Below are 22,673 nucleotides of genomic sequence, written 5' to 3'. Positions count from 1 at the left end.
AGAATCATTTTTCAGTTTTTATAGATTAAGGCTGCTAAATCGAAATAGTCACAGGTGGGAAGGACTAAGAGAGGACAGAAGGGAGAAATAAAAAATGAATGATGAGTTAAGAAGGACACAAAAAAGGAAGTAGGAAAGGAAGGATCAGACAGAAGAAGAGGGAAGGAACTATGGGAGGAAGAGAATTAGGAATAAATATGAGTAAGAAAAGATGAAAGAAAGGAAAGAAAGACTAGCAGAAGGAGGGATGGCACAACAAGGAATAAAGGGAGGAAAGTTAGAAAAGAAAAATAGGTATGGGAAGGAGAGAAGGAAGAGAGTAAAAATGGAATTGAAGAATAATGGAAGAATGAGGAAAGAAAAGAGTGAATCTAAAAAGAACAGAAGGAATCAGTGATAGAAGACGGGGAAAAATGAATAAAGAAACGCGGAAAGATGGCAGGAAAGTGGGAAGGAGATAAGGAAATGAAAAAGAAAGGATACCACTTTAAGGCTATACACTAAAATCAATCTCAATACTTTACCAGCCTCTTTAAGTGTAATCAGAGTTACAATCAGCACTTTGCTGGGCTTACATCGATTTTAGATGACTTTGCAAACGCTCCAACAGGATGGACGTAGTCGTACAGGATGATGACTCCCACCATCACCCTGAGACAGAAGGACACCGTCTCCTCGCTGTTGAAGCGGCTGCGATACTCTCTGAAGGAGACAGAGAAAGGGAGTTTTTATTAACGTTTATTAATGTAAACAAACTTGAGCAGACAAAGAGGTTACAGAACGTCACTTACGGCGTTTCCAACATGACTTTACAAACACTGGCCATTGTGCTTAAGCAGTCTGTTGTGTTCTCAATGGGCAGGTTCTTGTTCTGAAGAAGAAAAAAAGAAAAAGATATGGTCAAGCTTCCTAACCGGTCTACAAGGAATGACGTGGCTGTTTCTATTTTCTTTATTAATTTTTAGCGGTCAGCCCTAAAGGCTTCAGGAGGTTCACTCAAAGAATCTATAATTACACAAATTAAATAATCCTCAAGAGTGAATCATTCCATCTTTCATGTTCTAACAACCTTGATATTAAAACTACATCAGTGTCTTCTGGCCCTTAAAACCTTTACTTATCTTAAACGTCCGCTCATAGATCTTGTTTCCAAATATCATATATTATCTTAAAAATAATCTGTCTTTAAATGCTTTATAGGACGTTTATTAAACAGTAATGAAGCAAATGAGCTGTAAAAATACTTTGATCCTAGATTGGCCTAAACAAAAATCCAAATATATTTTTATCATTTAATTTAACTCGCTTCTGATGGTGCATTGAGATCAGATGCTGTGATGATGCAGGTAGTTCACCGCTCTGCATTTCAGACGTAGCGTTTACATTCTGGCCGCATCATCAAATAGGAGGAGCTTCAGCTTCGTAAAGCTGAAACCCCAGTGATGTAAAAAAAAAATCAATAAATAAATAAATAAAAAACTCAGCCAATGGACTGACTGGTTATTGCTTCTTTAGAGCAGGTTTGTGCATTTAAAACGGTGATTAAAAAAAAAACAAATAAATAAATAAAAATAGATCGTTTGTTCTGCTCTTTTTTCAGAGATATTAGCGATTTTTTCCGGTCACCCAGAGGTCAACTCTCCATCCATTAAACTCCAAATTGGATTATGGCAATTACATTTTAATTTCAGCCGACGATGTCACCATCCCAGCAGACTTTAGTGCTTTGATGATTTCCTTGTATAAAGTTATTGCATTAACATTACATATCATTCCCGTTCTGGCATTGTATATAACACTGGGCATGTTTACCTTAGGCTGGAATAATTGTCTAATAACCCCTTGCAACCCCTTGTCATTTCCTGTAAAGGTCTCACTGTCTGTCTGGTTTTCACAATAAAAGCACAGGTGAAACTTAACATCAATGACTACTGCTAAATTGTTTATGAAAAACGTTTGAATCGCCTTGGGAAGACCATCATTTTTTGGAAAAGCTGCAAAAGCTCTGAAACAAAAGAGTCCGCTTTTCTTCATCCAGACTAAGCTCTGATTCAGTTGGGTTTGGCGGGACTTCCTTGTAAATCTACCCCCCACATTGTTAACATTATTTTCTCTGTATTCCATCTTAAATTAAAAAATCTTCACCTACAACCAGTCTCTGATTAGTTGCCGTGTCAGCTCCATCTAGTAGCATGAGGTGAGAGAGGATGAGTGAACGCTCTCACCGAGTGGAGTTCACCGCTCCACCATCCTTCACCGCGCAGCTTGTATAGGAATTCTATGTGAATCTATTGATGCCTTGATTCAAAATCATTTACACCCATTTTTTTTTTTTGCTATTGTAATTAAAATGTGTTTTGATTGTGGTTTAATGTAATAATACAACACAAAGTAGCACATAACTGTAAAATGGGAGGAAAGTTATATGTTTGTTTTGAATTATTTTCTTTGTTTAAAACTAACACTGCACACAAGGTCCAATAATAAAACAAAGAGATGGCAGAATCATGCTGTGGTGCTGCTTTTCTATCCAGGGATAGAGAAGTTGGTTAGAGCCAAATGGAACTTAATGGAACTGAAACATGAGAATTAATAAAGAAAAAAACTAAACGTAAAGCGAGAGTTACATTGGAACAGTTATTAGGCAAGGTGTTATTACACAATAATACCTTGCTTTCATCAGTTAGAGAAATTCCCATAAAACACCTTCAAGTTTATGGTTTCAGCACCACATGGTTGGTCTCTCACCTCAGATACGAACTTGGTTGTGCCGTCGCTTAGCGCCTTCAGCATGGGAGTGGCGTCAGCATAGAACAGAGATATCCGATTGGCCAGCTCGTTGTTGACTTCGTTCTCACCCTCTGCCTGCAAATCAGAAGGAATAAAGTCAGGCTGCCTGTGATCATTTAACCTGCAGACCTTTCCTCCATTGTTCAGGACGCCTGACCTTAATAAAAATTCTTATTGGGACCTTAAGCTGACCCTGATAATAAAAAGAGCTGCTATCACAGCTAGCCGCCATGAGAGACTACGCAGCCACAGCAAATTAGAATGAAAAATGTCAAAGTAATGAAACAAAGGTGATAGCGAATAAACTGAAGTAATCTAAAAGCCATCTCTTCCAGTTTTCACTCCACATAGTCGGCATATTGGAGGATGGAGATAGAAACCATTAGATATCTGGTTTTGTTCCAACAGCCTCAGTGGACTGGGTGTGAATAATATAAAGAGATATTTTATCCAATTGAATAATGACAGGAAAACACTGATATGAACCGCTTCACCCCTTAGTTTCCCAGCTGACTATCGCTAAAACACCAAAAACACCCGGCAGCTAACAGAACAAGGTGTCTCTTCAAGAACCTGTGCTAAATTCGTCTGCATATTTAAATAAAATAAAACAACAAGGGAACATTTTCCTGCTGTCAAGAGAAACCCTGACAGGATGAGAACAAATCGCCCAAAACTTTCAAACCAATTCAGGTTTTAACGAATCCTGACAGATGTGTTCAAAGACCGCCTGAGCGGGACAGATGCGTTTCATCTCGGATGTCTGAATGATTCACGCTTCTGAGCAGAGACTAAACCGAGCTGTGAGGAGGGACGGCAGTCGGGGTGTCTCTTAGAGCTGACAGGTTCCCAGCGATGGCTTGTCTGGGCCCATTTCCCTAATGGAGAACTCAGGATTGAAGGGAGGAATGCTTCCGTCAGACAGGTCACAGCAGAGAGCAGACTCCATTCATGAGCTTTAACAAGTGTCAGACCAGGACAGATCAGCAGAAGTTCAGCATCAATGATATAAGACTTTTTAAAGGCTCAGCGGCTTCTATGGCTCATAAAAACATCTGCTTTGAATCTTTAAGATTTAGATCACATGACTGTTTTTATTTTAAACACGCTGACTCTTTTTATGCCATAAGTTATATTTAATCCTCACCAAAGCCATCAGATTGAGCTGGGAACTAATCAATGGGACAGTTTTGGAAACAAGTGTGAAGAAATCAGCAAACGATGACTTCCTCATATGTCAGGCAGGAATAGATCATCAAAATGCACCTGGATGTGATGCTTTATTGAGATGGGACTTTTCATGGCAGATATGAACCATAGGGGTCGGTTATTCAACAAAGGATAAGAAAAGCCTTCATTGCCCCACAGTGGGGAAATCCTGTTGTTACACTGGTAAAAACAAGAAGAAAAAAGAAAACAAAACACACAGAACAATAAGGAATATGAAAAAAAAAAAAACAAGTATAAAAGTTACGGGTATCTAAGAGATCATCATCATCATCTGTAAGACACATGTTAAGGAGATTAGAATAGTGCAAAATTAGTAATCAGATCAAAGTTCTGTATTGAGATTAGAGTCCCAGGTTGGGTGATATGAACACTGAAGGTGATGTCTTGACAGCTCTAGTCAATAATCAACATTGTCCAGAATTTTTCATTGATTTGTCCAAAGCCTTTAACTCTATAAACCAAATTTGACTAAAGGAGAGGCTGACCAATATTCAGTTATCTAAAAAGGCATTTAGATGGATCGGTAATTAGCTAACTTGCAGGTCCCAATGTGTTACAGCAGATAACATTTTTACAATATCCTCTCATTTATTAAAGGAGTGCCCCAAGGCTCTGTTTTGAGGCCCCTCTTATTTAGCATCTATGTGAACAATGTTGACCAGGATCGTATGGACACCCATTACCTTTCTATGCTGATGATATGCTCATTTACAAAAAACTCTTGGTGCCAGTGTCTCTACCTTACAAAATGATTTTAACACAACAATTTTTAACTTATTTTTCTACTACTAGATTTTACTTGAAATGCAAGTAAGAACAAGTTGATGTTATTCTGAAGGATGAAGGATGGAAGAGCAATTCATTTTTTTTAAATATTTGAATTGACAACAATCTTAGTTTCCTATCCAAATAGTCAACATGTCCTTTAAAAGCAAGATGGAAAATTGTCTGAAACCATAAATAAACTATTATGGTTTCGATTCAAAAAGGAAACTTGTCTCTGCAACATTTACTGCTGTTTCTGGATTCTGGTGACCTTATTTATATGAATGTCTGACCTCAAGCAATTAAAATATGGGACTCTATTGTGTCTTTGTGTGGTTTATCAAAACCTGTAAGCCTTGCACACACAACTATGGGAGTTACTGATTGGTATGTGCTCATTTATAAGACTATTCTACATCTGCTTCCCTCATATCTGTGTGAATACATTCAATGGATTTTTTAAAGTTTTTTTCTGTGCTTAATAATAAAAAGGCACCTATAAGCGTTTCTTTTCAAGGAATCGGTTCTAGATTTGATCAATCTGAAATACAATAACCATGAATTGTATAGCTCTAGACCGAAAAAATGATTTGAATTGAAAACTAAATTAAAATTTAGGAAACATTTATTTGAAAATCAGCATTTTTTTCCCTTTTTTCCTCAGTTTTGTATTGGTGAGATGAGATACTTTGAATTTGGTTTTAAATTACAAGAAATGCAGAAAAAATAATAAAATCAGGTTGGAGACACTTAGTTTTCAAAGATAAGCATAAAAAAAGGGCCTACATCTAAATGGTATGGCTGATATAAAAATAAATGACTTGAAATGACAAATGTAGGGCTGCTCAGTGGGACACTGGATAGCACTGCTGCCTTGCAGCAAGAGGGTTAAGGGTTCAATCCCCAGTCCGGGTCTTTCTACATGGAGTTTGCATGTTCTCCATGAGCATGAATGGGTTCTCTTCGGGTACTCCGGCACCCTTCAAAGCACTCTTCATATCCTATAATAACGGATAGATGATCATGTACATGATCATGGGATTAATAAAGTATTATTGAATTGAACTGAAGTGCTTCCCCAGGTTCCACAGCCTGCACCTAACTGTGTTCATGTGTTAACACAAGAGCATGAGGGTTCTTGTGCTTCCTGTAGGGATATTCCAAAGTTCTGATCTATAAAACCAAAAAGGTGGCAGCCTCATCTTCCAAAATATCTCTACCTTTCTTAACTTGCGTCACAAACCAGAGAGATAAATGTGCTCACCGGAACGTTATTGATCCGCATTCGACTCAGGGTTCTCCTGTAGTAGCTGAAGTCGTTCTGAATGGCAGGATTTGTCATCTGAAAAAGGGAGGGAAACAAAAGGAAACAATGAGTGGGGAATGTCTGCTGTTAGCACAGCCTGCAGCAGGACGGAGGGTTCAGGATCAAACCCGCCGCTACGCTGTTGTGACAGAACGCTTTAGCCAGCAAAGCAGAAATGCAGCTTTGGGCAGGAATGACAGAAAAAGAGCAAGGATACAATTACGGTTTTATTTGCTGAACTGAATTTAAGTTGTCTGACACCGATTCGGCGTCTAATATCCCAGTCCTCCCTCTCCTCCTGTCAGAAAATATTTGGCTTTTCTCCTCATTTTTCGGGGAATCAGCTGCACAGTTTCTGACAAGAGGGGTAAAGCTACAAAATGTGCTCTTAAGTGAGAGACACATATCTGGGACATTACTTACACTGAGAGCTTCACACCTACTTTAAAATATGAAGCTTATTTTGACCTCCTGCTAAAAGGAAGCTGGCCAATGAGGGAGCTTCTTACATACTGGTACCACCAGTGGAAGCTCATTATGTGGGTAATTATCCTCATTCCAGTACGAGCCTGTCACTGTCAGAACTGCACTTGCAGCATGTTAATCCTGCTACAATGGACTGGTACTCTGTCTTTGTCCACTGCTTCCACCAGCGGAGACAGTCTGCACTGCCAGGGCGGGGCTGCATGCCACTCAGACGCTTTAACTAGGTCAGAAGCCCGTGCATGGATGTGAAAGATTGATGAATGGGCCAGGCATGCCACCTTGCACCCCCGCCGCTTTCATGTTCTATCTTGCCAGGATGGGTAGTGGGTGCTAATTGGGGTGTCGCAGCACATTGCCCCGGGGAGTCAGGGAGCTGTTGGCATTTTGGAGTGAACGAGTTCGGATTTACTTGTTCTTAAAGTGTGTTTGTATGAGAGACTCTTCAATTGATGTGTGAGATTTTCAACAGCGATTCATTAGCACTTTATGTCCAATTACAAGCCAGATCAGAGCTCTGATAGTTTCCTGACTTGATTGCCAATAGAACAACATCAAACTCAAGCGCAGCATCAGGATTAGGATCATTTTCAGTCCTTGTTCTTCAAAAAGTTGATTTTAGAGCCTTTGGTTGGTATTGTGGCTAAATGAAGCAGAGGTTAGTTTTCCACCTGACAGCCTGACGTACCTTCAGCTCATCAAAGCGCAGAGTGAAGTGCAGGATCTCGGCGAACTGCTTAGCCAGCGCCTGTTCCCGCTCCAGGTGCTGAGTGGGATCGCTGTACGCCTCATTGGTCAGAGCTCCCAGCAGGCTGTGCAACGCCGCTTCTGCCAGTAAGAAATATTAAAAGATGTTGCAGTCATTCTTGTTATAATGGCCATGAGAAAGGTCTTGAACAAAGTAGATGGCTAACAACTGAAGAAGCTACGGTAAGTATGCAAATATCTAAGGGTGCAAAGCTCAAACAAATTATGCGATCTGAATGAAAACGTAGTTATAAATAACACAGTATGGGAGCTATGCTTAAAGTTAATGACTCTGCAGAGGATCTTTGCTCTCTAAGGGGAAAAGTGGACAGAAAATGAGGCTGCAGCCAAAAAAATAAGAAGCTTCCCCACAGCAACAGATGCCCTCACTGCAGGACCCAATGATTTTTGTATTTACTCCTACTGCCAAACTAACCCTTAAATTATGCTTTAAAAAAGATTTGAATTATTAAAAGAGGCTTTCAAGAAATCCTAGAGGATTATACAAACTACCTAAACCTGAGTAGTTTTAAAAGACACCCGCGGTTGAAATGGGTCAAAGTTCACAGGAACAAAGATCCCCTCCTCCTTCATTTGAGGTCAAGGAACAAGTGTCAGAGCGAATCACGGCACCGTATAGTATCCGATGGCAGCAAAGCGTCAGCCGGCTGAAGCATCCTGATTAGGATGAAGGCTGATAACGGGGTAGCGACGGAGCCCAAATCACCCGGAGGGCAGTGCCCATTTCAGGAAGGGGGGTGAAATGGTTGGAGGGGTGCAGGGCCTCTCCTGTTCAGATGCAGATGAGAACATGGGACTAATTATCTTATTGGCATTGAAATGTGAAAGGAGGAGGGGATGGCATGATTTCATTCAAGCGGGATTGCACTCATTGTTTTGACGGTGTGTAAACACAAAGCCTGTGCCATGCCTCCACATTACATACCAATGGTCAGATAATTAGCGAGGCATGAGAAGGACCGGGAGAGAGAAGACGAACACATTAAGGGCGACTCAGCGGACAACTTCCAAGGAGAATTTTACACAAACACATCCTTACATGTATGAAAAAAGAGGTAGCCCACCCATACAACCTAGAGGGGATTTTATTTATAGATGCAGACGGGGCGCTGAGTTCAGTCTCGATGCTTCAACGCTGATATAAGCCAGAAACGCCGACCATCTGACACAAGGAGCTTCACGGTAGCAAAATACATTTAAACTGATTTATTCCAAGTATGTCTTACAGCTCGTGCTGATCACCAATCAGCACATGTCAACATGACCCAGATTCAGACATGGAGCTACTTTAGATAACAGGGTAGGAGGACTTTCAGGAGACGGGCCTGGAGCTGGCAGTGCAGCGCGGTAAATTGAGCAGCGTCTGCCATTCGGTAATGACTCCCATCTGTTTGGGACAGCGTCTGCAGTGGAGCGGCTGATTAAAAAACGGCCCAAATGGCGCAGTTCTTTTTCCCCCCCTCCACTGTCTACGTCCCAGTCAAAACAGAAGTTAGAGCGGAGCCGCTTTTAGCTGCTGTCGGAAATGTGGCGCTTCAGAAAGCTGGGAAGATGAAGAGGGGGATTGAGGGTATGTCTGAGCTCAGGTCACAGCAGAGCAGGCGAGGGAAGTTTGGGCTCATCTGATCTTTACCTTAAGAGAATGAGACATTAGGTTGTTAAAATAAGGAGCATATTCATGACATCTCTTCCGTTTGGTGGGCATGTTTGAGCTTATTTTCTGTGAGCATTTTACAATTTGAATAAGGAAAATAAAAAATCAAAGACGTAAAATGCTCACAGGATGGCCTGCCAACAAACCAAACATTTATCCACTAGTTTGGACCCAACATTGGAATACCTTAACCACTTTTACTTTGATTAGCCTCTACAACATCATTTTAAATAAAAAAAAATAATTCCAGACTTTAATCATTGCGTAAATCACTTTATGACGTGGAACTTGGTTTTGCAAAAATGTATCGTTAAAAAAATATTTAAAAAACTAAGGTCTTTATTTTCTTGATAGTTCTAAAAAGCCCTTATTATATCTTATTTAGGCCCAATTTGTGTTTTAATCCTACTCTAGTAATAATCCAACATATTTACCTTTTTAGATATAAATTATTCTATTTATGGCTGCGGGTTTAAACCAATTACTTCTGTGCAACATCACAACTATAACTCAACATCGCATCACAATGTGGATCAAAACTACTTTAGTTAGTTATTTCCCCGGCATTGAGCAGTGCAATGTTCAAGGGGTTATCACACTTTTACAAAGCATTATGCACACAGAGATAACACCTATAGATATTAGAGACTGGCCAATACAGGTTTTTGATTATTTTAATTATTAGTAGATGATTAATTAACAGAGCATATTTGGAAAAAATTATAACATAACATATCAATAAAAGCAGTCCCATCCAAAGGTAAAGGACTTTGGTCTACAGACCATCTGTTTGAAGTTACCTTTACATCAGAAAGAGAAAAGCAAGCTTTTTTTGTCCCATCTCAGCCTACTTCATTTACAATTGATCATTACAGCCATAAGAAAGTATATATTCAGGGTATGGTAGAGTGTGACCCATAAACAGATGCTCTAGATCTTAGCCTAGTCATCCGGGGTTTAAATCCCAACCCAGAAACCTTTGCTGCATGTCTTCTATATTTCTGTCCACCCTGTTTTCTGCCTGTCTACTGTCAAAGCCACAAAACTACAAGTATACTTAATGTTCCCTAAACTATTTTAGATTTAATAAGGCGTACTTTAGTTGTATTGTCATTGTGTAACATAGATGACATTCAGTCCTTTTCAAACAAAATGTTTCCAGGTTACCCGTTATGCATTTGAAGCTTCCTTAAACATCTGTTGCAGTTCTTAGGTTATTTCAGATTTATTTCTGAAAAGTGTAAAGCTACCCATTACATAAGCGACTCTTCCGAATAGCACTGCTCTGCGTGTGGCTTTGCCAGCCTGTAGTAGACTTTCCGCTTCATGTGTATAAGTCAGGACCAACACGGCCCCTGGAGCCAAGAGTCAAGACGGTGAATTAGAGCGGCGGCCGGCGCTGGGGGATGACCTACTTTGTTACGTAACAGCCGTTGTCGGGCTGCCGCCGCCCACTGCTTCCATTGACTATCTTCTCTGCCATTATTGCCGTCATGGGGTTGATGTTACTGAGGCGTGACGGGCCCCAACCCCCCTCCTCAAAACCAGGGTCACAGGATGATCACGGAGCAGAAAGCCAACATGTCCCCCACCCCTACAGCCCTTTGCTAATTAATATAAGCTGCAGCCCCCTCCGACACAAGGTTCAAACTAATGAACAAAGCAATCAACATGTTGATGACTGCATTAGCGAGGTATCAAAACATTCTTAGAAAATAACTTGGGGTAGACATCTCAGGCATATATGCAGACATGTTCACCACTACAGCCAATAAAGCATGGAAACCGTTATAATGCTATTTGTGAGATTAGTATCTGAGCAAAAAAGAATTGTTAAATGTCCCCCTTCATTTAGACAACAGCACAAGTTTGAGAGGAAATCCAAAATCACATCTCAGCCTCAGTCTGCCACCCACATATGCAATGTCTGCCCTCCCACACAATGGAGTAACTACTGGAGAAAGCAGCAGATTACAAACCTAATCTCTGGGAGAACTCGTAGAACTTCTTCAGTTTTCCCACCAAAGGAACAACAGCCGCCCACGCTTGCTCCTGCAAGGCCTCATCGCTGGGATTCTGTATAGCCTGGAAAACAAGAACAGCAGGAAACATCAGTTTAAAGCGCTGTGTGCAGCAAAAGGTGCCTCATATAAATATATGAAATCGTCTTGTTGCAGTGTAGTAGTCGTTTTTGCTTCAGGAGGTGAAGGGAATCAGTCCTGTGGTATATCTTTGGTTATGTGATAGTGATGCAGCCCTGCATTTTGGGTGTTTCATTGGGGAAATTTTAGCTATGTGGTTGGTCCTTCATGGTGTACAAAACACCAAACACTTCCTGATGTACTAAGAATTATGCATTACACACAGATCAATAAAATATCATTGCTCCAAAAATATTGTTCTTTCTATTTTGGCAATTTTGGTTTTATTTCTTCAATTTGTCCTTTAGTTACCGCTGCTCAGGGGACAGAGTAGAATTAAATTCACAGGGTTTTAATATTTTTTTTTTTTTTAAATACAGAGGTAAAATGTTGAAATATTTAAAGGAAACAGAGAAAATGTTTTAATGACAATATAAGGATTTATATCATATTTAAATAGATAGAAACAAGAACTATGAGAAAGAAGTATTCAAAGATATATATATGTTTTCATCTGGATCTTTATCCAAAAATAAACAGTATGCCATGAAATATTTGCTTTGGATAGAATTTATGGATTCCTTTTGATAGAAATTAAAGAATCTTTAGCAACACCGCTTCTGGGCAAAAATAAAGTCTTGATAGTTACACAAGACTTTATGCTTGGCAGAGGAGATCAGCCACATATAGTTTATTAGGTAGCGAGGGCCGGAATAGTCACACTGCTGAGAGAAAACCACCAATGTGGAGCATTGAGCGCAGACTGGGAGCTAGAATGCGCATTTCTGCAAAAGCACAGCTTGAAGAGCAGAGTTTGTCAGAGTTCAGCGCGCATCCCTGCCGTGGCTGCCATGGTCCATCTGTGCTCATGCAAAACGCGCAACGTTGCACACCAGGTGACAAACAAGATGCAGTTGCACGGCTCATGCCGCTATGCAGATTATAGTACAAAGATGCATTTTAAACGTCTAACAGACCACCCGCTAACATCTTTATTTAGTCTCGTCTCATCAATGAAAACTCACACGCATGAGTAGTAATGTTTTTGCATTAAAGATCCATGGTTATCTCATCACTATTCGTTATAGCCATGAAAATAAGGAACGTCAACGAAATAATTTCGTCATCGTGGATGAAAACAACACTGATATAGTGAAGCCTCTTCTGGCTTTTCTACCTTGTTAATCAATCAAGACAAAAATCAATCAAAAAATATATATATATTTTGTCACATCAGCCGGAGCTGCAAGCCTTATTTACTATTTGAGTTATACTAAAATTTGTGCCCATTCTTTTTTCCAAATCAGCTTAACTTAGACTAGACGGAGTCAATTTTTGAATCACTTATCAGCTTTAATTGGATTTGGCTTTTTGACTTTCATTTTACTATTTTAAATCATGAATAACATTTTTATCTAAAGAATTTAATGTAGTTCCATAATTTCCCTGAATTTAGCTCCAATCATTCTTTTGTCAATTGTCCCTTATGACAAAAAGCATTCCAACAGCATGACACTGCCACTTTATTTAAATCTGGGTGGGTAGGGTGGAGAACTCATAGTGATTCACAGTCAGTTTACTCATCAGAGAACAGCTCCACTTTCACTCAGGTGGATAAACGGCGACATCTGTACCTCTCTGATCTCCTGTCCAGCTCCTTTATAGGACTGTAGTTCATCCAGGATATCCTTGGCATCCTTCAGCACCACATCCACCTGCTCCCACACCTCTCGCTCTGCTTCTGTGGGTTGCGCGTCTGCAAAGTACAACGCCAGAGAGGTCAGCCACACCACCATACCCATTTTCTTATCAATATTCACCCCCTTACAAGTTATAAATGATAACACAGCTCTAGGAAAAACCATCAAATCCTCGGCTATCATGGAAGGTTTTATAAACAGCTCCACAATTATGCAAATTAAAGTTAGCAGAAATAATCTCTTTCTGACACCGCCCATTTTCCAGGCTGAGAGGCAGGAAACGGAGGAAGATAAGGCAAGACAAATGGACTCATGTACACCCTTTGGCTCAAAACACAGAGCAGAATGCTAACATTTTCATCTGGATTCAAACACAAACATGTCTAAATCACCTGAGATCATCACTTGACTGCTCATTTATTTCTTTTTAGAAAAAAACAATAAATCAGGATTAACATTTGGTCTATAAGCTTTCCCTGACAGAGCCTTGTTGGCTGTAATGTAACAATCTAATGCTCTATTCTTTTGTTGTTTAACTGAGTTTTTCAAGGAATGGTTTTTCTCCCAAGGTATCAGAGAGCCTCTCAGTTTGCCAAGTGTGAGAATAGCAACAGAGCAGGTTCAGGATGTGTTCAGCCGCCTTCGGCTACGTAGCAGCTAAACTTCAGCGCTTTAGATTTTGGGGGGTTGGGGGCTCCGATTGATATTCTGCACACACACTGCAGTGGAAAAAGGCAGGTTGATGGAGAAGTGCAGCAGCTCTAATGCTGGAGCCGAATCTTTCGCTGCTGGGAGGGGGGGGGGGCTTGAGTGAAAGATAAATCAGGGTGGAAAAGGCTTAAGGAGTTAGGGGTTGCTAATGTTATGGAAACATATTCACGTGATCGATATCTGCAGTGGGAGCAATTACTTGTACAGAAACTCACTTTCAAAATCCAGGAAGAAATTGGGCTCCTGTTCCAGATCTGTGCATGTCAGAACTTTCAGTAGGTTCCCCATGTTAAGATACCTGTTGAAGGAGAGAAAGAGAGAAATCAATGGAAGAATACAGAAGTGAAGATGAGCAGGTGTCAACGCTCTGCTGTATCCTGGGCACCTCACTCCGGCTCTGCTTCACCGCTCTGATGCCTGTAATAACTCGGCAGCTACCCCAGATGTGCATGCCGCTTATAGGCATCCCCAGCTCCCTTTGGACCACCAAGCTGTGTGTTTCCTGCACTCAACCTCTCACCAAGCAGATGTCAAACCAATGAGTCCCAAAAATAAAACAAAAACTGAGGTTTTCTGCTTTGCTAAGTTTCTTCCCAGCATTTGCTATGCATTTACGGGCAGTTGTATGCAAAATTCAACATTGTCCACAGGGATTGTCATTCTGACATACATTCACATATAAAGCAAGAAGCCTTTATTTACTACACATAATGATTCCCATTTAAATCCTTATTCAGACAGTAAACGTGAGAGAAAATTTGTCTTAGCCACTTTATTTCCAAAGAAAATCAAACAGTCTTATAGAGGTCAGATTTTTGATATTAATCAACTGTTTAATATCACTACTAAAGGTTTAGTAATCCATGCTTTGACAGTTTATATGGAGCTTTGACAGTCTGCTTCTTCTATTAAGGCTCACCTGAAACTGAAATGTAGAAGAATTTAAAAAATGGCCTATCATGAGTATACAGGGCTCGATGTTTACCATCGCCCGATCTCCCGGGGCATTTCATTACATTTGCCCGCTGGGAAAGTGTAATAATCGCAAAAAAATTTATTACTCAAAATTTCTTTAAAATCACCGACATTCGATTAAAACGACCCAGAAGCATTACCGGCGCCATTTTTGTTGTTTTGTACACATTCTCATGTTTTTTTTTAAGAAGCCGGGTGATTTTCCACCAGATTGTTGTCCACCTAGCGGTAATTTTGATGTAGTTACCAAAACGACAAACAAGCTATATATATTATATATTATATATATATATATATATATACACACACACACACACACACACACATATATATATGTTTGTTTATTTATTTTATTTTGTTTTCATTTTTTAACAGCAAAGGATTACGTAAACAATAAAAATAAAACCCAAGTCCAAATAAGAACCTCAAATTCTCTCAGAAAGTCTGAATTAAACTTTATCTGAAAATCCAGTGAATTGCCCAGCTACTGCTATCAATATTTACCAAAGTTTGAAATAGTTAGTTAAACTGCCACCAAGTGTTAAGTTTCATTAGATATTGGAGAAAGTGCTGGAGGAAAAGGAGATTGTTGAGCTGCATGGAGCTCAGACAAAAGCATTACTCTCCACCCCTTTCCTTGCTGCTGTGCAACAATTGTCAGCTTGTTGAAAGAACACTTTTTTTCCCCCAAAGGGTATTTTTAGTGAAAGTAGTGACATAAAATCTTATACTGGCCCGTGTTAAACACAAAACTCTTAATACAAGAAGATAGCATTGAACAGATATTAATAAGAAACTGTTTAAAGCCTTACTAAAACATTTTGGGTGAAACTATAAATGAAAGAAGATATAAGGCTTTGCTGATACCTCATGACTAAGTATAGTGACTTTTTTTTTTCTTCCCAGGTTTTATTGTCATTACACTGTCACAAGTACAGAGCAACGAAATGAACTCTGCAGTGGGCTGCCATTGTTCCCGGGGGGCAGTGTGAGGTCTTTGCTCACAGAGCCAAAATGGCAGTCTGTGCTCAGAACCTCAGGGTTCCCTGCTCTATGCCCCAACCACCAGGCCACCACTTAATCTAGGTAATAAATCAACATAGACAGCTTTATTCACCAAATAAGAATTATTGAAAAAGTTCATTTATTTCAGTATTTTAATTCACAAAGTAAAAAAAAACATTATATAGATTGATTAAGCAGACCGCTGTTTTAAAGACTATTTCTTAATCATGATCATTTTCATTTACAGTTAATAAAAAGGCAACATTTAAGAGAACATTAAATCACAAATAAAAAAAATTATTATAACTGAATAAATTTGTCAAAAAGATACTTTGAATCTAATTAATTAGCCCTTAATCAGAAGCCATACAGTAAAGAACGGATTATGTCTGTTATTGCCTGCTTTAATGAATCTTGCTATGCTTTTCTCTGTTACACACAAACCCTGTGCAATACTACACTAAAAATTACCTTTGAGAAAGTAGAATAAATGGAAATTTAACTATCATAGCTTTAGCAGACAGTTTGCATCTACTTTCCTCCTACAATCCACCCACACACAGTATATGCTGTATGTAAACCCCAATGTATGTCTTAACTGGAGTTGTGCAACATGAAGTGACAGGCTTTTGCTGTTTTCTGCTATGTTGATCCAGTGACTCCTACGGAGAAGTAAGCCGATGTTTCTCTGAGGCAAAGGTCAACAGATGTGTGACAAGTTAGGAGTGTGCGGAAGTTTGTTTGGAGAAATGGCATCCGGCTCTACCAGCGGCGACAGATTTAACCCCAGCTGACAGGGCGGATGCAGACAGGATGCACTCAGAGATGCAAAGGGAGGGGAGGTTCAGTGCAGGACTCACCTGAGATGAGTGGCAGGTAAAAAGCCAAAATGACTGACTCAGGACTAGATTATGCCATTGCAGCTAATGCTGAAAGACAGGGAGGCGCTTAAGTAAACATTCAGCAGCTGAGAGGTCAGACAGGGTGCTTTTAAAATGCATGAGATGTGTAGAGTAGGAATTTGGAAGGGTGGGGTGTGCAAATTCTTCCATCCTCAAAACATGTCTTTAATTTTTAAACTAGAATAGTACTGAATTAAAAATCAATCTTTATTACAGAGAACAAAGAAAATTTAAAAATATAAATAATCCTACATTAAGAACTCTTCCATAATTCTTGATCTCAATCCCCCACCCCATTTTTCCAGAGCTTTAGAGGGATTTTAGCTAATTTTTAAAGTGTACATCCAAAAGATCTTCATCAATTTATGTTACCTTAAAATTCAACAAATCTTGAATGCAATTTTGATTCTAAGTTTCAGTAGCCCTCCCTGATAAGCTTTTATTCAGTTATTAAATATGTTAACAGTTTGTTGAATAAATCAGTTCATCACAATCAATGCTTCCGTTTAAGCTGTATGTTTTAAACATTAAGGTCCTTTCCACTCATTGTTCCAGTCATACACTAAAAATTGTTTTAAAAAAATGAAGTTGAAAGTGAAAAATTGTTGACATTTTGTTTTTTTTCCTAACGTTTTTGCATCTGCTGAAAAATCTATGAAACAATTATTGCATTCATTAAGCATACATGTAGTTAATAATAATTTTAGACAAAATTTTGTTCCTTAAAAATCTTACAGTGAAGACATGATGAAGATTCTCTTCTAAATCAGAATAAAGATGAATCACAGCAGAACCACTTTGATAAATGGTTCTGTTGGGTTAAAGCTGAAAATCTGAAATCTAAAGACATTTTTTAATAGGATTGTGGAAATACCCTTAAAAAAAGTCATTTAGAGTAACAAAAAAAAGAAAAAAGCCTACCATTATTTCTCACGGTAACCTGGATTGTGAAATAACTTCAGGTTTTAGATCCTTTTTAGAGTCTTTTTAAGGTGAGTAACAGATTTTAAGACCAATCCTGTACTTGATCCTGATGTGATCTTTTGATGCCCTCTTTCTAATATTTCACAAATGCAAAAACCAAATTAACATTTGCATATATTTGAACCATTTGTGCAAAAAATCTGGGGGAAAAAACCAGACTGATCACAGAACAGAACCTTGTCAGACCTCTATAGGGCAGTTAAGATTATTTCTAGTTGGTTCAATACAATTCTAACCATGAAAATTGATTTTTTTTTTCTGAAAAGTTGAAATATCAGTAAGTAAGCTATCTGAGCAGAACAATGTGGAGATGAATCAAAACCTATTATATGGAGGGTGTTGTTTTCTTTGAAATTCCTTTTTTTTTTAAACACGATTTACTAGACAAAGCCTTAAGTTACATGACAGATAAAATATCAGTCTTTAAACTCTACATCAACTGGTTACTTGGTATGCATCCACCTTAAAATTTAGAGACCACCTGCAGAGACCCACCTGCCCTGTCTGTCTCTGTCGCGTTTACCTTCTACTAATGTGACCTGAATGTCTGACTGTGCCATCACACTGGCACCTCGCCAGCTGTCAGAAAGCAGCACCTGATTCTGCCTCAGAAGGGGATGAGGGCTCTCACAGACCTCGCCCTACCCGGTAGTGTCTACACTCTAAGCCAGCGTTCCTCCAGTCCTCTGCTGCCCCCTCTCTGTCGCCTGCTGACCGCAGCGCAGACTGGGCATAGCTCCTGCCGCTATGCCAGCCGACTGCAGCGGGGGGCACAGACAGCCTGGTGGGACCCAGCTCTGCCGCTCCCCTGCTCTGTATGAAATCAGGTCATTTTAAGGACAGGGATTTGTGTGGCCGCTTTTCAAAGTCCAAAAGAGAGTAATCAGAGAATAAAGAGCAGATTAAATAGATGCTTTTTGAAGCATTTCAAGTCTTTCAAGTCACAGCGAATCACTTTTAAGTTATATAAATACAGGCTTATAAACAAGAAATTGGAGTTTATGCAAACTTCTTATGATGTAAGGAACAGCTTAAGAAAATGAAGCCAAACTAATTTAGTTATTTGGAAGACTGAAATAAATCAAAGAGTGATGGAAGAACTGAAGCCCCCCTCCCGTACCAGAGCATCTAAGGGTGTTTGGCACATCCCAGAGACAGCAGAGAGCCCGGCGACAGCCTTGTTGTTGTTTTGAACCCCCCCACTGAGCCATCGCGTGCTCGCAGTGAGCAAGGGAGGGCTGCTCCATCCCGGGAGCAGAATCTGACGAGCCAGAGCCCGCGCAGCCCTCCTATTGGACGGGCCGATCTACCCAACAGCTCGCTGTATCCATGGAGTCAAAAAAAATTTGGAGCCATTGAAAAACACAGCAGCAGCCAATCGGTGGCAAGCAGCAGGGTGAGGAGTGAGTACAGTAGTAGTAGGAAGTGGGAGCACAGGAATACATTAATACAGATGAAGTAATGTGCCAAAAAAAAAGGAGGGGATTAAGAGAGCAGAGTCAGGAATATTTAATTCCAGAGGTGATTTATTGCAGGCGGATTTTTATGTGAAAATTTGTATTTTGTAAATTAAAAAAAAACAAAACAAAAAGCTCATAATATTCTCACAATATTTTAAGAAATCAAAAAATATTTCAGACAAAATGAAGGTGATGTTAAGTGGATAACATGTGGGTTTGTTCAGTGCCACGCCCATGCAGCAGTCTGACCCCTATATGGCACTAGCTTTAAACGTCTTCCCCTGCTCCCAGTCTGTAACCCCCCCCCAGCAGCAGCTGACAGCGAGCTCTGCAGCAGCTTGATTCCAGCCAGCGATACTGCTGACATTCCACTACTCAGCTGCAGCATGAGGATACACGTGCCCTGCTGCTATACTATGGAGGAGGGGGAGGAAAAAAAAAAAACACAAGAAGGCCCTGCCTTCTACTCCTGGTACGGTGGGGGTGTCACGCGGGAGCAGCTGAGGACAGGCTGAGAGCTCTCCGCCTTGGGGCTGGGGGGGGTTTGGTTGAAGGAGTGAGGAATGGCGGCAGTCTGTGTGTGTTTTAGTATTTGGTAGAACGATGGTTTGAGTAGGAAGAACTACGCCGCCGCCGTTTGTCTGAATGAATTATTTAGACCCAACGCAGGTGATGTGAGGTGAAGATGTGATGGAGGGGGAGGGGTTTTGGGGCGTTGCACTGCGGCAGAGGCGGGGCAGAGCGACGCAGCTTTAAACTTGACCTAGATTCCCCGGGTGACACGCCACATCGCATTAGTCCACTTGGCCGGACCAGGAGCCGCCGGAGCTCGCCGTTCTGACGCTGCTCTGATTCAAACGCAGAAAACGGAGGAGCACATCCTGAACAGAGCCAACAATCCTCCCCTCCAACACCTCTCTGACCCGTTTCTCCTCACGCCTTCTCCAGCTGACCAAAAATGGCTTCAAGGGCAAGAGGAAATGCTAGAGAAGGGGGTTTACTGTAGGTGGGGGGGGTCTGCTGTTTGTTTATGTGAGTGAGCTTGATTCCTTCATGGCCACGCCTCTGATCTGCTGCTCTTACACTTTCATGGACCAAAGGATTCCCACATATTCCTTATTACAGCAGTCTGTATTATACCACAATCATATTTCAAATAACTATTTTAATCCCAATGTTGTCCCAGTTTGAGCCGGATAAAATTTGAGACTTTGTGACCGATTCTGCTGCCGTTTCTGGGTTTTCCTTAGAAATATAGCTACATGTTGTCCGAGGACATTAGGGGTTTTGCGTCTTTTTTTTTTTTTTTTTTTTTTTTTTTTAGTTCTGATTTTTATTTTATTATTTTTCTGTTACTCTGATTTCATTTTCTTTATCATTTTACATTAAACAGCTAGGGTGTACTTCAGCCTAATTTTTCCTTCCAGGTATATACTCATAAAAAAAGGCATTTTAAACTAAAGTTTACTAATATCAAGGGTAGGAGTGGGTGACACGCACTTAAAATATCCCGATATTGTGATAATGATAAATGTGATGATTAGAAAAATAAAAGTCCTTTACTTTTATGAGTTGTTTCTAAGGTAACTGTTCAGCTGTTACTGCTTATCACAGCAATCACAGCCCCAAAAATCACAAATAATACTGCAGAAGAATATATATACACCTATGTATACTAGTAACATAAAAAAATTTTTATATTACTAAACATCTTGCAGTAACCACATTATATCCAGTTATTCAAATTTATCAGAGCCCCAATTGAAAAAAAGAAAAAAAAAAATCAAGAAAAGTAGTAAAAATAAAATACAATACATCTAGTTTCTGGAGTTTTAAATCATCATTGATTCTAATTAATCATTTAGATGATAAATCAAATTTCTTCTAACTGGAAACTTATCACGATAATGATGAACTATATGAATTTGCAGAACACAACACCCAAACCATCAGTCTGCTGTTGTGATGCTGAACAAGACAAGGGGAAAATGTTTATAATACAGTAAAAAATAAAAGTTCACCATGTATTTTATCTTTTTATTGGTGAGACTTTAAAAATGTAAACCTGCACGACTCAGGCAATAAAGAGAGAATTATGGCAGGATAGATGAAAGAGCTACTGAATAAATTAATTACACCTCAGAATGAGATGTTGATGACAGCGCCTTCCAAAAAAACCCAATCAAACTAAAGAACTGACTGAATGATGAACAAAAAAGGAGAGATCTAGAAAACCTTCTCAAATCGCAAAACAATAGTGCGGCTGAATGTAAATTCATGATTAGCATGAATTCATGATTGATTCAAATCTCTTATATTCTTAAATTACAGGCTCTTCCCGGCCGTGTCTGAACCCTGCAGGGAACCCCTCCCACTCTCTAACCCACATCCAAACAAACCTAAGAGGCATGAATTGCTCTTAAGGTGACATCCAGCATCAGCTGTGTCGTCTTACTGCGGCACTGGCAGCTAAAAATATCCCTCCAGCACCACATCATCTCGTCTCTTACCAAAAATCACAAAAAAAAAAGGTAAATCAGAACATGAACCCCACTGGTTGATGGGTTAAAAGCAGGAGCTTTTCATCCTCTCTTTTTTTTTCGTTGATTTTTTGAGGGGGGGTTGAAAGATGGAAACCATGGAAACAGGAGAATACACAAGTCTGCAAAAGCGCCGGCTCCATTGAAAATGAGCTGAATGGAGGAAGGCTCTTAGCGCCTCTCCAACACTTTATCCCGTCAGAAACATGCAGGGAGCTGCTGACAGCCTGGAAGATCAATAGATTTAAAGAAAAAAAAAAAAGGGTCCAACAAGACTTAAGCAATCAAATGAAAAGTGTTGTTTCTTCATTAACTGTGTTTGGTGTATGCATGCAGTTTCCTGTTACATGCACCACCTCTAATCCAGCATCTATATCCAAACGAAGTCCCTCCTTGCCCTGTCCTTGGGAGTCCTGTGACTCCTGCGTTAGGAAATCATTAATGGAGGCACATTGACTCACTGTTGTCCTCCTCAGCAGAGCCTCCCTGGAGGCAGCTGCCTCCTAAACCCCTTCACACAGATCGCCCATTCTTCCTCACAGTGCCCTGAGCCATCATTACTAGCCTGACCTTCCGACTGTGAATCACCCAACATCAACGCATCTCCGTTAACGTCACATCAGAATTTGTGAACATTGCCATATATTAGAGCTTATTAAGATGTGAGAGTAGAGGAATGAAGGCCATGTTAAATGTTTTTACTTCAGCGTTACTCGGGCAGCATTTTGGGTGGGGCAGGGAGAGGGTTTTAGAGGGATGCTGACTGTCAGATTGAGAAGTCAATGCATTTGTGTTAGGCGGTTGATTAGCGCCCTCTGGAGGAGAAAACACAAAAGACAAGAACCACTCCCAATCCTGACCTTAATGGATTATGGCTAAACTCAACACTTCTGGAGATTAAATTACAGAATTACCAAGATGATCAGTTCTGGCATATAGATTACCAAAAAAGACTGTCGTTTAAGTATGTAAACTATAACAACAAGGAAGATGGAACCTGCAAAGCCCAAATGGAGGGTCTGAGATTGCAGTTCTAGAAAACACAATATTGATGCATTTTCCTGAAAAGGTGAAAATGAACAAATACTTAAAAGGGATGGTTTCATATCAAACATACCTTTGATAATAATTCTATTCAGCTACAGCATAAAACTTCATTTAATATGTTATATAAATGTCATTCGCAAAGTTGCTTCATGTAAAGTTTAAACATTGAAACAACTTCAGTTTGTTTTCTTATTTTTAATCCTTTTTGTGCT

The 22,673-nt window shown here is 39.9% G+C and overlaps 1 protein-coding gene across 1 annotated transcript in view; it reads right to left on the bottom strand.

Moving 5' to 3' along the window:
- The window catches only part of LOC107085391 (protein FAM49B), a 57,335-nt gene that overhangs the window by 2,795 nt on the left and 31,867 nt on the right, over positions 1–22,673 (bottom strand). Inside the window, exons 3-10 of the mRNA XM_015375680.1 lie at positions 13,764–13,846; positions 12,772–12,893; positions 10,976–11,081; positions 7,263–7,402; positions 6,050–6,127; positions 2,749–2,865; positions 792–871; positions 576–702 (exon numbers count right to left, since the gene is read on the bottom strand). Of these exons, the coding sequence (XP_015231166.1) occupies positions 576–702; positions 792–871; positions 2,749–2,865; positions 6,050–6,127; positions 7,263–7,402; positions 10,976–11,081; positions 12,772–12,893; positions 13,764–13,836 (843 nt within the window). The 5' untranslated portion in view covers positions 13,837–13,846. The remainder of the gene's footprint in view (positions 1–575; positions 703–791; positions 872–2,748; positions 2,866–6,049; positions 6,128–7,262; positions 7,403–10,975; positions 11,082–12,771; positions 12,894–13,763; positions 13,847–22,673) is intronic.

This window comes from Cyprinodon variegatus, unplaced genomic scaffold, assembly GCF_000732505.1.
Source record: "Cyprinodon variegatus isolate N-32 unplaced genomic scaffold, C_variegatus-1.0 Scaffold123, whole genome shotgun sequence".
Taxonomy (NCBI): Eukaryota; Metazoa; Chordata; class Actinopteri; order Cyprinodontiformes; family Cyprinodontidae; genus Cyprinodon; species Cyprinodon variegatus.
Note: the sequence above shows the minus strand (reverse complement) of the source record. Positions and strands in the feature narration are given on the sequence as shown.